General features: G+C 36.9%; 2 protein-coding genes across 2 annotated transcripts in view; both read left to right on the top strand.

Annotated features, from left to right (window-relative positions):
• PIK3R6 (phosphoinositide-3-kinase regulatory subunit 6) overlaps positions 1–2,829 on the top strand; it is a 24,187-nt gene extending 21,358 nt beyond the window's left edge. Inside the window, exons 18-19 of the mRNA XM_015815198.1 lie at positions 256–368; positions 2,587–2,829. Coding sequence (XP_015670684.1) covers positions 256–368; positions 2,587–2,749 — 276 coding nt within the window. The 3' untranslated portion in view covers positions 2,750–2,829. The remainder of the gene's footprint in view (positions 1–255; positions 369–2,586) is intronic.
• Positions 2,830–6,933: 4,104 nt separating this feature from the next.
• MFSD6L (major facilitator superfamily domain containing 6 like) lies at positions 6,934–14,367 on the top strand. The gene is made up of 2 exons (XM_015815197.1): positions 6,934–7,081; positions 11,011–14,367. The coding sequence occupies exons 1-2, from the start codon at positions 7,065–7,067 to the stop codon at positions 12,974–12,976; spliced, it is 1,983 nt and encodes a 660-aa protein (XP_015670683.1). The 5' UTR covers positions 6,934–7,064; the 3' UTR covers positions 12,977–14,367.
• Positions 14,368–17,855: the final 3,488 nt, after the last annotated feature.

Below are 17,855 nucleotides of genomic sequence, written 5' to 3'. Positions count from 1 at the left end.
AGACTTAAGAAATTATAATCATACTTTTTCTGTGTTGCATCAGGTTATTTTTAATGAAGGATAGCTTTCTAAAACTGTATTTTGTGATATCAAATATGACTCATACAGTTTCCGGTGGTCCTAACAAATGACTTATTTAGCTGTATTGAGAAAATGTTTAAAAAGGGAAGACAATTCAAAACACATCTTTATTTATTTGAATATACAGTAGGTTTGACAATTTTTACAATCAGAATATCTTTCATTTTCTTTCAGTTAATGACAAATACTATACGAATGCGCGACATCAGTCTCAGAAGTACAGAACAAAGATCTTTTACTGTGTTCCTTGACAAGGATTCCAGGCGAGCCTATAAGAATGTTATCAGGTAGCCTTCTTTAATGAGCAATAATTATTGATTCTTTTAGGTCAGTTTCTGAATTATGGAAATGTACAAAAAATTACTCTAAAAAGCATTCTTATTTTAAGCTTTCATAGTAATTAAAAATACTTTGGATATGTATGCTTAACCGTTCTGATCAGACATTCTAGGCTGTTAATCATCTCAGAAATTATGTCCACTGCAAGTATAGGTAGTCCTCACTTACCAACTGCTTTGTTTAACAACCATTTGAAGTTACAACAGTTGAAAGAAATCCAGCTTTGCATCCAAGTCTCACACTTACGCCCATCACAGCTTTGGCACTTCTCAATTGGTGCACAATCATGTCTGTTGCAGTGCCTCATATTCATATGACTGCCAGAATTATAGACAATGTTGAAGTGAAATTGCAAGTCACAGTCATGTGAGGTCTCACATAACAACTTAATTTGCTTAATGTTAGAGGCAGAACTGAAGTTATAAATCTGGCATGGTGACATGGTATTTTGCTTAGTGACTACAGCGCTTGGCGACAGAATTACAGGTCCCAATTTTAATCAGTAGGTGAGGACCCTGTATTAATGGGTATAAGATATCTTAACTCATCTTACAGGCCAATATTGATAAGTACCTTCCTACATCAAATTCACTAGGAAAAAAATAATTGAAAACAATTTCCTGAATCCAGGAAATTACAGACCTATCAGCCTGACCTCAATACCTGGGAAGATTCTGGAAAAGATATTCAAACAACAAATCAGCAAACACCTAGAGGCAAACAAAATCACTACTAAAAGCCAACATGGGTTTGTCAAAAACAGATCATGCCAGACAAACCTTATATTGCATTCTTTGACCAAGTGACAAAATTAATGGATCAGAGGAATGCTGTGGATATAATTTACTTGGACTTCAATAAGGCATTTGATAAAGTAGATCACAACCTACTACTCGATAAGATAGAAAAATGTGGGCTAGACCAGATGGATTCGTAGCTGGCTGACCGGCCGTACTCAGCGTGTGGTCCTGAATGGAACCGCATCTACATGGAGGGAAGTGTGTAGTGGGGTGCCCCTCTGTTCTGGGCCCAGTGCTCTTCAACATCTTCATCAACGATTTGGACGAGGGGATAGATGGGGAACTCATTAAATTTGTGGACGACACCAAGCTGGCAGGAATAGCCAACACCCCAGAAGACAGGCTTAAGATACAGGAGGATCTGGACAGACTTGAACACTGGGCGTTATCTAACAAAATGAAATTCAGTGGTGAAAAAAGTAAGGTTCTATATTTAGGCAAGAACAACCAAATGTACAGGTATAGTATAGGGGGTACCTTGCTCAATAGTAGTAACTGTGAGAGGGACAATCACTTAAATATGAGCCAGCAGTGTGCTGCAGCTGCCAAAAAAGCCAACACAGTGCTGGGCTGCATTAACAGAGGGATAGAATCAAGATCACGTGAAGTATTAATACCACTTTACAATGCCTTGGTAAGGCCACACTTGGAATACTGCATCCAGTTTTGGTCACCACAATGTAAAAAAGATGTTGAGACTCTAGAAACAGAGAAGAGCAACAAAGATGATTAGGCTAAAACATATAAGGAACAGTTGCTGGAATTGGGTATGTCTAGTTTAACGAAGAGAAGGACGAGGGGGGACATGATAGCAGTGTTCCAATATCTCAGGGGCTGCCACAAAGAAGAGGGAGTCAAGCTATTCTCCAAAGCACCTGAAGGCAGGACAAGAAGCAACGGATGGAAACTAACCAAAGAGAGAAGCAACCTAGAACTAAGGAGAAACTTCCTGACAGTTAGAACAATTAACCAGTGGAACAACCTGTCTCCAGAAGCGGTGAATGCTCCAACACTGGAAGTTTTTAAGAAGAGACTGGACAGCCAGTTGTCCGAAATGGTATAGGGTTTCCTGCCTGAGCAGGGGTTGGACTCGATGACCTCCAAGGTCCCTTCCAACTTTATTATTATTATTATTATTATTATTATTATTATTATTATTAATTCTAGCTAAGAGAGATCTATTTTTTTCCTCAACTTCATCATCAAATATAAATTATCATCAATTATACAGTATTATTGTGTGATTAGAATACATGGATTGCTAATTAAAAACAATGTCCAATTTTTTTAAATGATTTGAAATTAGAATTATATTTGTATCTTGGGTGTTTAGTAATTGAAACTGTGTTGTGTTTTTTTTTTCCAGTATTCAAGTGTTTCCTTGCCTAGAACCCAGCTACTGTTTGCAAAAGTCAAGAACAAAACAGACCAACTTGCAAGGGGAAGAAGGCGATGATATAGGACTGGCCAAATACTTACCTAAGTCTTTACTCTTACCCATCAATACTTTTGCAGGCATTATTCGATAAAGAAGCTGATAATCCCAACCTTTCAAATCTTTTGTTGAGTTTCATTAGGAATTATTCAGTGAAAGAAAGGTGTCAAGATGAAAAGAAAAAAAGCATTGTCAACAGAACAAGTCAGGTTTTTAGCAATAGAAAAAAAAAGATCCCATCCAATATAGGAAAATTTTGTAGCAATAGCATGTCAGGCGCAAGGAACCAGAACTACTCCATGAATAAGCCAAAACAGTTTCTTTATTGTTAATCACCTGTTTTTATAAGACTCTTGCCAGACTTGACCGCATTCGCTTGAGAACCGGTGAATAAGGGCTTCACTAGTCTGGCCTTTGTCGCTTCCTGCCACAGACTGATACAGTGCTGGTGCACCTCTTTACTCCCCCCTCTCCTTTAACCAGTGATTCCACCACATTGCATGAGATAAAGGAAAGTGGCTTCTGATGCAAAAGAAAACAAGGTATCAAATCTTTAAGCTACTATACTGTGTTTTCTTTGAATAAAGCAGTTCTCATTAATCAGATTAAGAAAGAATAGCTTTCATTTTATCATTTGAGTGGCAAATGTAATTAGATTCCTTACACAGAGGCTTTAGTTAAATCTCAGAGGCAGGTGTTGTCATAAATTTATCACAGACAAGCTTATTCTAAAAAAAACAAAACATAGATAAGCTTTGTCCCAAAGTAAAGAATTTAGATTTAATAAAGCAGGATGCAATGTTTCTTTCGTTAGAAAATAAGTGGAATAATGTGAAACAAATGTGTGCATGAATTCTTATAATATAATGGTAGTCAAGGAAACAAGAAAATTTGTAAATTGTATAGTGACTGCCTTTATTTCTGATTTGGCCCCTTTTGCTTTCAGCTATTCAGTACATTTCCAGGAATCTAGTGTTTATTTCAGCAAGTCTTGCATAGCCTCTCTGCTTGCTTCAGCCATCTTGACCCCAATTGTCTCATATTGCAAGAAACTTAAATTTGTTACTTGAATGCTCTGTTGTTATTTATCCCTCTTTCTCCTTTCATCCTAAAATAATGTTTTTGTGATCTTCTATCCAGTTGTTTTCCAATTTTATTGACATCTTTTCTCTGACCCTGGAGTTACCTTAGCCTGTTTCTCACTTAATCATGGTCCCTTGGTTTTGATCTTCTTTTATGTCCTGTGATTTTATGTCTCTTTTTAAAATTTCATTGATTCTCCCTTCACATTCTGTGTCTAAATAAATGTTTTTAATACACAAATATGTCCTTGAATCATCCCAGGTGAGTCCATGCAATTTTCTTGGCAATGTTACAAAATGGTTTGTCACTGCCTTCTTCAGGGTCTTACCTGCACCTCCACATCTTTGCAGTTTAGTCTACCCTGGAATTCCTAGACAATCCCTCATCTAAATATTGACAGGGCCAACTGCTTAGCTCTTAATATCAGCCAGGCTCAGTTGGCTGCTGCCCACTATTTGTGATTTTATTGAGGTCTATTACTATACAGATCTATTACACAAATTGTGATAATATATGAAACTCATTCTATTTTGCTGCACTGGTGATTTTGGGAGCTGTAATTTCATGAAATGCAGATAATCATACCTGAATCAGGTTGCTGAAGAATGCTTTGATTGTGAAGGCAACAGTAGGTGACCATTCTGAGGTACAGGTATTGTAGATGAAGGGATCATTCTGTATATGATGCACATGAGGATTAAACGATCAGAGTTGAATAGAGTTCAGGCGTATGTTCCTGCCTCCTACAGTATTCTTAAAATATTCTGTTTTTCATTTTGCTTACTGGTCCCCACTGGTTCTTCAGGATAATTTAGGAAATAATACTACTGGTAAAATGAAATGACAAAAATAAAAATTCTAGTAAAGTATCACCATGAATATCACAAGGGGAGAAAGTAATTGTTTTAGGGATGTTACAAAAGTTTGTCTGCTTTCTGCGGCCACTTCTATTACACTTTTTATATTGCTTTCTATTCAAACCTGATTTAGCTATTAATGCACACACACTCTTCCTATAAAACATGAATAGTTTACATGAAAGGAACAGACTGCAAGTTTTATGCAGCATGATGTTTAGAGTTCTCAGAAGCAGCCTTTATACAGTTTTGTCTTTCTATTTTTCTAAGTAATGGACAGGTATGTCCATAGGGTTCCATTCAATTGCATAATCCTTGTAAATAGACAAAAACTGAAATACCGAAGGGATCACAAACATTCAACAGAGCAATAATACAAATTATATAGGTTGAGCAATGATGGATGGAAAACAGATCATATAAAACTAATATTTTCATGAGCTGCTGTAAAGATCAATCTCTTTTTAAGAAATAAAAGATATAATTTTAAGCATGGTTTAAAGGGTTTCCTAAACATGGTGCTGCAGCTAAATGTTTACAACCCAAAAGTTATTAGATTGTTTTGAATATTATATCTGTATTAAATGGGAATGTACATTGTGTAAATACATTATAAATTATTTGTATAGATATAACATCTGCTGGAAAGTGGCAGTCTTTAATTTCATTAAATAACTTTTTAAAAAATTGAACGCTATGTGTTCCTGTCATTATTTTTCTTCCTTAAACAATCAGAGGTTATAAATTATTACAGTATATAAGTACCAGTGAACTGAGATATAAGGATCTAATATTGTTCCCAGAGTTACTAGAATTTGGGTGGGAAAGAAAGAAAGGAAGGAAGGAAGGAAGGAAGGAAGAGAGAGAAAAAGAAAGAAAGAAAAGAAAGAGGAAGGAAGGAAGGAAGGAAGGAAGGAAGGAAGGAAGGAAGGAAGGAAGGAAGGAAGGAAGGAAGGAAGATCACATGGAGGAGTCTTCCACTTAAGTCAAAGTGGCAGGATCTTTAGCAAAGCTAGTACTTTTTCACTTTATAATGCAATGAAATATAGTTTTGTGGGACTTTTTTTTTCTAAAGAGTTCAGTAGTTACATCAATTCAAACTAAAAGTAAACTGCACTAGTGAATAAATATATATCCCTTCCACCAAAATGATTTGGGGCCTTGGAATGTTGATGAAAAATTGCAACAAATTTTCATTCTAAAATAGAAACTATGATTTTAGAAGATGAGCCTTTAAATGCCAGTTTTAAAATAATAACAATCCTATCAATTGTGTTTAATTTCAACTTATCTTATACACAATTCTCTGGTTGTGACAGTAGGACAGTATAATGAGCCTAAAACTATACTTGATTGTCTCTATCTGAGCTATGATGTCCTTGGTAAACTTGGCAAGGACTCGTTATGGTACCATATTTTGTTACTGTTAAAGATTATGAAACTTATACAAAAGTTTCACAGTAAGACCATTCGCTCTACTTCATTTACATTTTTACTGATTTGAATGACAGTTACATGTAAGTTTTCACAGTTAGCTGCTCTGAGAAAAATTGATCATGGTTGCAAGATGCACGAATTGCAAGCTACATGTTTAGTAAAAGAAATCCTTAGAAGGGGCAGTACAGTAACAAAATAAAGATAAATATTAGAAGGAGCACTATATGACAAGCCAAAAGTAAATATTAGGAGTGGCAACAATTACAGGATAAGAGAAAATTAGTAGAACAGAGATAATGTATTAAGGGGTAAAGCAGGTATACCTAGGACAGGGGTAGGCAACCTCGGCTCTTTTATGACTCATGGACTCCAACTCCCAGAATTCCTGAGTCAGCATAGCTGACTCAGGAATTCTGGGAGTTGAAGTCCATGAGTCATAAAAGAACCGAGGTTGCCTACCCCTGATCCTAGGAAATGGAAGCAAGAACAGAAACTGAAGATACGCGCTTCTCTGCCCATTTCAAGTCCTTTTCTTTCCAACGGGACCCTGTTTGTTTTCCCAGCGAGCAAGAATTTGAAATTATTTAAGAGTAAGACGCACTTACCTTTGGAGTGAGCCCGTAAAGTATTTCAAATCCCGGGAACAACTATGCGAGCGTCGGAAGGAAGACTTTGCAAAGGGCAGGAAAAAGCGGAAGGGAAGGCAAAGCTGGGTCTCCGGTAAAAAGGAGGCTGAGAAGGCGCCTGATAAAACGTGGCCAGGCGCCTTTTCGTACTTCCCAGAATGAGTCCTCGTATCCTAGCAATGGTTTGTCCCTCCCCTCCGACGGAGGATGAGGGAGCGTTCCAGCAGCGGCAGCAGGTGTACACCACTGACAGGTACCCTGGCGCATGCGCAGTCGGCGTGCTCGGGACCGCAGGCCGCCCAGAGTAGCGGAAGAAGCCGATTGCCCGTTTGCTTTCAGGTAGGGGAGGCCCCGTGTCGGCTGCTGGAGTTCAGCGCCAGAGAGGCGGGCGGCCGCAGAAGTTGCCATGGCAACGTCTCCAAGGTGCGGGGCTGAGGAGGGGGGTCCCCCGCGGGCACGGAGATGAGGGGTGGGGGGGAGGCGCCGCCCGGGTGGGGCGAGGCTCTGGTGCGGCTGGTGCTGAACGGGGTGGGGGGTGGGGGTTGGAGGGTCAGGTTTCCAAGGAGGACCCTTCACTCACGGGCATCCCGAGGGTGAATGGCCAGAACTGGAATCGACCATCAGAAGTCCACGGCCTCGATTTGCACAAACCAGGAGAGAATGGGCGGACTATTGTCTTGATTGGCAACCGTCCTATCGCTGTGATTCTCAAGAGTCCTTTAGCTTTTCCTAGAAAGATGACAGGCAAACCACTGAGATTAGAATTGGCATTATTGGCATTAGAATAGATTGCTGTTAATATACGGAAAGGACTGTTTTAAATGGCTTGATAGGCAAGGGCTTTCTAACAAAATGCCCCCCCCCTTTTTTTTTGTTAAACACATCGTTCTCTAAAATATCCTTTTTGTTTGTGTGTGTGTGTGTGTGTGTGTGTACTGAAAGTGACACAAGGTTACATTATATATAGGCACCAATACTGCCTTTGTAAAATGTGGAGGCTATGGTTTTTACATATAATGGCACAACTGGAGCTACAGTTGGAATCTGGTTATTTGCAGGATTATCAATCTCATTGTCTCTGCTCATTCTGTAAATTCCAGCAGGGTTGACATCCTCCCAATCCTATCAATTAGATGATGTCACCTGATGGGAGGCAGGAGGCCTGTCTTCTCTGGCACAGCATCTGCCTTATGGAGCACCTACCCCCTCCCCCAATTTGGTTGGCCACAACATGGCCACCTTTAACTGGTTTGCTCCTCAACAGGTTGATCAAGGATGGTATATGAGTGTGTTGCAACTACTATGAGTTGTTATCTGTCTGGCACTCATACAGCATGTTTTATTATCTTTATTATGTTATCTTTTTCCTTTATGTTTTTAACCTTTGTTAGTTGCTCAAAGTCACTTGGCAAGCAGGTGGACATAAACATTGAAAAATAAGTGCATCCATCTATCATCTGCACTGCAAAAATCCAAAGGATGCTGGAGGGTGGCTACAGAAAACATTAGCACGAGTCTTCTCGACTTTTGCAGCCCAGCTACACTACTTTTAGTTCTTATATTTTTAAGATCGTAGATCCCAACTTAATCCAGCATTTTCTTAGAGCAATAGCCATCTGGCAGTTCATAAAGACAAACCCACTCCCCAATTGTTATCCCATAACTGATATTTGGAGGCTTGCTGTATTTAATCTATATGCAACATTGTATCTTCAAGACAGATAACTTGTAAGACCAGGTCTCAGTGATTTTTTTTCAATCTTTCTTTAAATCAGTCCAAATTAGAGGCTATCGCTTTATCTTGTATTAATAGATTACAGACATTATTATGCACAGTGGAAGTGCTTTCTTTTGCTTGTTTTAGGTCGCTTTCTAATCAGGTTTATTGGGTGATCCTAGTCCTGGTGTTCTTAAAGGAGAAGATAAAATCATATACTTGTTCAGCTTTCTGGGCATTATTTTCTACATTGAATGATTTTGTAATTTGATTGATCATTCAAGCAATTTGAAGAGAGCCTCTGGAACTCTTCACAATTGTGTTTAGTGTTTATTACCCTGAATGGTTCAATTTTCTCTGCCAATAAGGCCAGCGTACTATTTCCTCCTGATTATTAAGATTTGTAAACCACTGATTTCAGCTGCCCTTTTTACTTCCTTATCCATGTAGTCCTATTTTTACTTTCTGTTTATAACTAGTTTATAAACAGGCAGGTTTCCTCATCCTATGATTATTGCTATGTTTATTCAAGAGCTCTTGAGGAGACACTCACAAAATACAATTTCTAATAAGTATGCCACATGGAACTACAAAGAGAGATTGTATCTTAACTATAGATATAAATATAGATATAAAGTTCCTGAAAACAAAGTTCATATTGTCTGCTCTTTCCTACTTGAAGACTGGTTTTGTTACACCTTACAGATCTCACTATGTTTTCTTTACAGTAACTGATAGCCTTTTTATTTAAATCAGTTCAATATTTGTTACTAGACAAAGGCTTTTGTTGTTTTCCTCTACAAAGAAAATAATGTCATTCTTCTGTTCTGATTCATGTGATCCTTCTAATATTAGAAGCTTCTGATATTACCTGTTCTCTATTTGGGTTAAAATTCTATAAAAAATTCAACACACTAACACACAATTGGCTCTGCACCCACCCATCTCCATTTAGTTCTGAAACAGGAATTACATCTTCATGTTTGTTGTTTGAAGGAGTCTTTCAAGAAGGATTTCTGGCATTTTCATTATACCATTCTCTAAGGCATGGCATTAAAGTAATATTGTAGCTGATGCAGAATAATGCTGTAAATAGTAATGGTTTTTTAAAAACAGATTTTTACGAAACTCTGAATTTATTTCTACTCATGTAGTATTGACAGGCATCTTACACTTTTTATTACGGACGTATAGTATAAGGTCTCATCTGGCATCTTCTCTTTCTGTCCAACTGGAACTTATAAATGCTTTATTCTTAAGATTATCATCAGGCCCAGCAAGGAGGCTATTTTTTAATAGTAGTGTAAAAACTTTTAGTTTTGGACCTTTGAATTTGAAATGCAACAACAGGATCATGGAAATGTTTTGAGCTGGAAAAAAATACTTTTGAGTTTAAAACATTTTGTTTTGTACTAAAAATTTCCAAAATGGTGGATACACCAATTTGGAAAGAAAACAGCTGTTTCACCTTTAAAAAAACTGTTTTGTGTATTACAAATTCACTTTCAAAACATTTTGTAAAACTAATTTTTAATATCTTTGGCTCTTATTCAATTTCCTATTACTGACTGACTGATATGGGAGCTTGGTGTTATTTATATTTGATTTGATTCTAGAATCCTAATTTTGTGCTAATGCTAAAGGATCTCAGTCAAAAGTTTGAAATATGTGTTTAATAATGTTATCTCTCATTATTGCTTTTATCTTCATTTTTTTTGTTTCCATGATAATACAAGCTAGTCCGAAGTGTTTTACTTTTGTCTCTCCAGTTGTAGCTTCTAAAATATATCCCATTTAATGAAATAGATAAATTCAGTAACCCAATTATTAAAATTCTTTAAAAATGTGTCTATCAAAAAAGCTCTATTGTATAAATGATAACATTTTTCCTCTAAAAAAATTTTTGTTTTATGGCACACGTATTAAAAATTTTGGAGTATTATTTAGTTCTCACATTCTGAATCATTTCTTTAACAATATTATTGGTGACTGATGCCACCCTTTCAAACATCATAATCTCATATTTTAAATTTTACATATAAACAATATATAAAATGCATGTGCACTTGTGCGTGCACACACACACACACATACTGCTTTGGATCTTTAGCTTTTTTGTTATTTTTTTAAAAGGGGTTTCTTGCAATCCTATATGTAAGCATCCCTTTGAATTTTAAAAAATAGTTAACAGTTTTATTCTACTTCTTGTATAAGAAAGAAATGTCATTTATTTTACTTTGAAAAAGCTTAGCGTAAATGTAATCCTAATCAAACAGAAGCATCTTTCAGTGTAATTCTGGTTATCTATAGTACTCTGAAATAAGCATCAATAAGTTAAATGGGCCTGACCCCAGGTAATTGTATAGAGGATTATAGTTTAAAGTAATCAACACATTTAAAAAGGTATTTTCTTGATTCAGAACTTAGGTTTTACTTTTCATGAATTCCTAAAAAATGTATCTTACAGACAATGTTTTTTTGTGACAAACCAGTTGTGAAGTTATTGCTGTTGTATTTATAGTTGTGCTATGGGTTTGATTAGTGATTTGCAGTCATACCAAATTAAGAAACTTCAATCTTTTTGTCCTGTTTTATGGAGTACTGATAAATCTGTCTTTGCTTTATTAATTTGCAGGGCAAAAGTGGGAACACAGACTCCTTCTGAAGCCATGAGTACAAATAACCAATGGGATGTGAACAAAGCACTTACTCTTGCTAGCCTTTTCCACTTTCTTTATGGTGCAGGAAATGCTTGTGCAATCCCATTTTTAACGCTCTACTTTCGGCAGCTTGGGCTGACTGCACCTCTAGTAGGGATTATAATAGGACTCAAACATTTAATCACTTCTCTTTGGGCCCCACTATGCTCCTATCTAGCAAAAACCCACAATAAAAGAAAAGTATTTATTAGTGGATCATTGTTTTGCTCAGTTGGAGCAGGTTTGCTACTTACACTCATCCCACCGGTGAACAAAGATATTGTCTATAAATATTGCAATATGAGCCAGCATCCCACTAAACAACTGACTACAACCCAAGTGCCTGATATAAATGTGAGCCATCTGAGTGCAGTGAATGGTAACTCTTTTGCTGATAACAAAATGTGGTCTACCAAACCACTTGGAATGATCTCAAAGGGCCAAGTGTCTACGAGAAAGCCAACAGTAATGTATACCTCATTTAAAATAAAAAGTACAAAAACTCCTCTAATAAACAAAGATGCCAATGATGTTGATATAAATGCACAGCAATTCATAGATGCTTCTCCTGGTGTGACATCTGGTATTTCTGGGGAAGATGTTGTTCCAGCAGAGCAAAATTTGGAAAAAACTACGGTGAATGTGCCTTTGAAAGAAACAGCTGGCATTATGATTATGAAAGAAAATGCTGACAAAAATGACTCAAGAGGAAATAGTAACTTCACATTTTACGCAATCCCATTACCTGTTACAGAGGTATCTTATGTACGGAAGAATCTATCGGGACGCAGGGAAAGAGCACAAGATATAAGCTCTCAATTACTTCAGGGTACTGACTTCTTGGACAGTGAGCATCAGGTCTTCCTTATGGTGTTAGGTGCTGTTGTCTTTTGGGAGCTGCTGGCTGGACCACTTGAGTGGATGGTCGATGACAGTCTCTATGAATACCTTGACTTTGTGGATGCTGCTGACAGATATGAGAACCTTTGGATCTGGAGCTACTTGGGTGCATCTCTGGGTGTCTGCAGCACCGCAATATTTGTGGATCAACTGAATTGCTTTTTGAATACTAATATTCCACGTTTTGCAGTGCATTTTTATGGCTATGCCTTGTTCATGACATTGACATTAGTTGCCAGTACCTTCTTTCCCATTTATGTGTCAAAAAAAACAGAACATGTCAATAAAACAGTCAAAGCTTTGAACCTCATTGGGAGTGACGGCCGAACCATCTTGTATGCTGTCACCGTCTTCCTCACAGGAGCTATTGGGTCAACTGTGCAGAATTTTCTCTTCTGGCAAATGCAAGATCAAGGCAGTCATGAATTATTCATGGGCCTCTCGGTGACTATTGGGCTAATGGCTGAAATCCTGCTCTATATCTTCAAAAGCAAATTGCTCAAGGCTCTCTCCAATGGTGGCACAGTCGCCTTGGGATTAAGTTGCCTGGCAGTACAGCTGCTCTACTATTCTTTCCTCTGGAATTCCTGGGCTGTGCTGCCAATCCAGGTCTTTTGTGCTTTCAGCAATGGTGCGTTATGGTGGGCCGTGTACGTGCTGACAGACGACATTGCCACTCCTGGCACAGAAAGGTCTCTGCACTCGGTCCTTCAAGGCCTCTCTCATGGATGTGGAGCCAGTTTAGGCAGCTTTGCAGGAGGATTTGGAGTGAGCAACTTTGGTTTAGCAATGCTCTACAGGGCATGTTCCGTTACCTTAATACTATGGCTAGTTTTGTTCTTGGTTGTTCAATCCAAATTACCACGACAAAAAAGGATTAATTATTCCCGTCTCTTAGCTGCAGATTCTAGTGATATGAGTGACTCTGATTATGACGAAGAGAAAGAAAGGGACTGGCTGGTAAAAGCTATGAAAGATGACAACTTTACTAGGAATTGGTAACTAATACTGGATTTCATCAGTCACTTTATCAGAAAGTAGACTTCGGAGAATTAGGGTGAAGTTTTTTGAAATAATCCATACCGGATCTGTAAGAATGCATTGTGTTGGCAGTCGATTTTATGATGTACATATTTGCTCAGGAAATTATTATAAAGATTTTATAAAGATTTTATTTTCGTAAGATTAATTTATTGTATGTATTTATAGCAAGTCTGCTTTTCTAAAACGTTCATTTTCAAAACTAGGAAAAGGGGGCTTTCAACGGAAATACTATGGGTTTTTTTTCCCCCACTATAAGAATTGTCTTTACAGAGACTGTTTAATCATTTTTTAAAACAAACACAGAATTCTGGCATAAAATGCTTCTCTTACTTTTAATCACGATTAGATAGTTACTTTAAAACGTTCTGCTTGCTTTTCTTTTTTAAAATTAAAGGTATTACAGATATTTCAGTATTTTTGAAAACTGAGCTGAAATTCTGGGATGCCATCTAATTCTTTAAGATGGTATTTTTCTTAAATCTACAAGATACATTTGATCTAATGTTTAAAATGTTCATATATTAAAATGTTTTCTCCAGTAGTTGAAATATGATCATAAAACCCTCACAAACTATAGATTAGGGGTTATAAATTAGAATGGTCACTTATTTCTTGTCCAAACGGAAGACAAACATGCATAGCATTTGCACGTGCTAATTTATATATTGCAAATTTAGAGACAAATAGAAATATAATATATCTCACCATAATGAAGGAGCCTGCTACTTAGGGGCTGATGATTTTAGCTGCTACTTTCCCTTTTTATTGTCTTTTAAACTAGATTTGACCTTCAAATAGAAGATTCTTCTCTATAAAATGTGGTCACACAAGCAGTTTACACATGGCTTTAACATTCTATCTTGCATTAATAATATTTAGAAAATTCTCATATTTCTATACATCTTCCAGATATATGGAAAATATTATTTTTGTTCTTTCGTGTATGCTTTATTCTTCCAGTATAAAATAGAACCTTTTGTAAGTTTCAGAGATTTTGTCTAAATGCTCAGCTCTAATACAATCTGGTTTAACAGATTTCTTTGTTCAGAACAAAGAAGGCAATAATAATAAACTGCTTTGAGGGCTTCAGTCTCACAGTAAAGCACCTGATTCCCAACAACCTGTTTATTTAGAAAATGCACTATTAACAATAATTGCCTTTGTATGTACAATTACAGAAGAATGGAATAAAGTTTCAGAAGAATGTTGTAAGAATCGTGGGGAAAAAAATATTTCCAATTTCATGGTAGAAATAAATTCACATGCAATCTCCACAAGTTTTGCTCCCATTTTGCAGTTAATAGTAAGCATCAGCGCACTCTATTTTTCCAATAAAAACTGTTGCTGCTAACAACTTGCCTTTTCATTGGAAGACGTTTGGCTTTTCATTACAACAACAATCAAAATCCATCCATAAATCTGAGGAATGGAAATTGCTTGGGTGATGTTACAAATATTTTTATTGTTTTATTTAAAATCTTACATATTTAGCAAAGGAATGTAACTTGGGGAGACTAGAAATAAATACAGGAATTCCATTTTGGGGATCTGCAATGTCGTAACTTACAGAATTTAAATTGATCAATCTACAGGCATAGGTCTACCTCCTTTTCGCCATTCTCAGCTGTTTTATTTAATAAGGCGCTTATCATGATCTCAAATTGAAAATTCATCCAATTCCATATGTATGTTTTATCAAGCAATTTTAAATAAATGTTTGTATGCATGGTAGGCATAAATATTACATACTTATACTTAGCTAAGAAAATCGTATTCTATATTTATAAAATAATAGTTTCCTATTTCTGGTAAGCACAACGAATGCACTTTCAGGTCATTTATTATAAAAATGATTATTGGTATAAAATGAGAAAAAAATGGCAATTGCCCACACAGTATTATGTTTTCAGCTTGGCAGAAAACAATATAATAACGGTGCGGGGGAGGAGACATCATGTATATTTATCAGTAAGAAATAGATCACATTCCAGATTGCCAGTTAAGGCAGGGGTCCCCAACCCCCGGTCTGTGGACCAGTACCGGGCCGCAGCATACCAACAACCGATCTGCATAAACAAGCAAAAGCCCATCTCAAGATGCAGGCAGCACACAAAACCATGCCCCTTCCGGTCCCTGGTGCCCCAAAGATTGGGGACTTCTGAGTTAAGGGTTATCTCTGCTTCAGATTTACTTTGTACTGTATATGCTTTGTAAATAGTAAAATTGTACAATGGATTTATTCTATTGCCAGACTTTTATTTAGTCAATTATTATTTTAATATTGCCTTTCCTAAAAAATCAAAGCCAAAATATGTCACAGTACTCGCCATTAAATATATTTGGATTCCCAATTATTACGTAATTATCAAATTACTTGTTAGTATGACCAGGGAGTGGAAGAAATGAATTTATATGCACCACTATGCCATATCCATGTGAATGAAATTATACTACTATACGTCTAAGACTCTCATCATTGGAGATCTGGATGCTGGTGCTGGGGAAAGAGATATAGGTAGTCCTTGACTTATGACCACAATTGAGTCCAAAATTTATGTTGCTAAACAAAAGCAGTTGTTAAGTAGGTTTTGCCCCATTTTATGACCTTTTTTGCCAGTTAAATTAATTGCTGCAGTTGTTAAGTTAGTAATGGGTTACCCACTGCCCTTTTTTATAACTTGGCACCAGATTTTTTTTTAACGTTATACACCCTTCACAGGCAAAGTATTCACAAAGACAACTTTGAAGGAGTGTTTCACTTTGATGATGTTTCATTTGAAGCCCCCCTTTGGATATGCTTGTCAAACAACACTCTACTTTTGTGAATTTCTTTTATGTTGCTTTAGGGTCTTTAGCATTTCTAGCAGGTAAAATGTCTGTTCCTATTTCCATTCAAGATTAGACACTTTTTATGCCTGCAGAGAGGTCTCTCCTGGCACGAAGTCTTGAGGTAACACAAAGCACCTTTTCATGCAGAATTGCATCACCACTTCAACAAGCATCCTATTTAGGCAAAGTACTGATCCAAGAGAAAGAGACAACATTCCAGGAAGATCTTGACATTCCAACCTGATTCTACACAACTGCATCAATTTTTGCGTAAAACACAGCAATCCCATAGTGTGCAATAAGTTTGCTAGTCATGCCAATAATAGAACATTCAGCGTCGCTTGCCAAGAACTGATAATAAAATATACACCGCTTGACTGACAAACATTATTTGAAAGCACTTCTATGTAATTTGCAGACAAATCTCACAAGATCCAGGAACCTAAAGCTGCTTTTCTTGGATGCTAGTTCTATCTACTACTTCTTAACTAATGGTGAGAGAGCGATTAATCAGGTGACTCCCACCTGGTTCTCATAAGGCTAAAACTTTAACATTTCATGAAAAAAATAGTCTTTCTGTTCACAGGGGCTTCTGTTCCCGAAAAATTGATTTATATCTTTATCCTTCACCAGTTTTTTAATTTAAATACTCATTATTCTGTTTCTCATCCACAATGGGTTTATCAATATAAGATGACACAATGTTGAAAATTCTAGGCAATGCTTCATTGAATGAAATGAGTCATTTTCATAGCTTGGAACAATTTCTTCATTTTACATATGTAATACAGATGCAATGCCATCTTAATTACAATTTATTTACTTAATTACAACAATCCCTTAATTAGGAAACTCATGCAGAGCATGATTTCCAGAATTCTTTCCAACCTTTTGTGATTAAGAGGGATCAAGAGAAATATTTATACCGGAGGAGTTAATGGTATTCTGAACTTTAGCCTTTCTGCCACTCCCCTATGGAAGTATTGAGAAAAATTAGCTGGAATGTTTTTCTCCATAGTTACCAGTTGGATATGATTTTTATTTTGTTGTCTTCTCCCTCCAAATGTTCAGTTTTGGGAGAATTATTCTAATGTTGGATAGATCAAATTCTGAGTTCCTTAGCCTAACAATAGTACCAGCTCCCAGTTTAGATGTTTTTTTTTTAGCAAAACATCTTTGGTACAATCTTTTGTTTTGGAGATAGGTTTATTTGTCTGTTTGTTTCTTTAATTGAAAAAGCTTTATTGAGGTCTTTGACCAGTCTTTACAATAAAAAAAGTATAGTACAAAGAGAAATAGTTTAATACAGCAGGTAGTTATTAAAATAGGACAATAAAACAGCATATGTAATTAAATTTTTTGCACAGTTGTATAACTTGGTGAAAATATTTTGCCACCTGATATATCAGCATAGGGTTAGCATCCCTTAAAAATAATAAACATAAAATTTATCTGCATAGCTTTCATATTTGGGAATGATTGGGGCAATCAGAGCGTGTCTTGAGGCATCATAGGAAGGGCACCAGATGAGAACATGGGCAAGGAAGTACATGGAACATGGAAATACAAGGGCAAGTCTCTATGAATAAGGGATCCCATGAAATCTTACCTTCAGTATTGCTGATGGGAGGGCATCAAATCAGGTTCTAGAGCAAGGGTCTCCAACCCCTGGTCCATGGACCGGTCCCAGTCTGTGGCATGCCAGCAACTGGTATGCACAAACAAGCAAAGCCCCATCTGCGAGATGCAGACAGCACCCAAAACCACGCCCCATCCAGTCCGCGGAAAAACCTTCCTCCACGGAACCAGTCCCTGGTGCCCAAAAGGTTGAGGACCTCTGTTCTAGAGAAGACCTATCTGTATTTACTTACTGTTAATTTGTATAAGTACCCCACAATAGAAAGCTTATGACTATCTAACAATTGGTGATAGAATTCAGGGGCACTGGTGATATCATTTTGGTGATAGAGTTAGCTTTATAATTCTCTAGGGCAGGGGTGTCAAACTG

The sequence above is a fragment of the Protobothrops mucrosquamatus genome, unplaced genomic scaffold, assembly GCF_001527695.2.
Source record: "Protobothrops mucrosquamatus isolate PMUCROS unplaced genomic scaffold, P.Mucros_1.0 scaffold325, whole genome shotgun sequence".
Lineage (NCBI taxonomy): Eukaryota > Metazoa > Chordata > Lepidosauria > Squamata > Viperidae > Protobothrops > Protobothrops mucrosquamatus.
The sequence above is the reverse complement of the archived record's forward strand: the minus strand, read 5'-3'. Positions and strand labels throughout refer to the sequence as shown.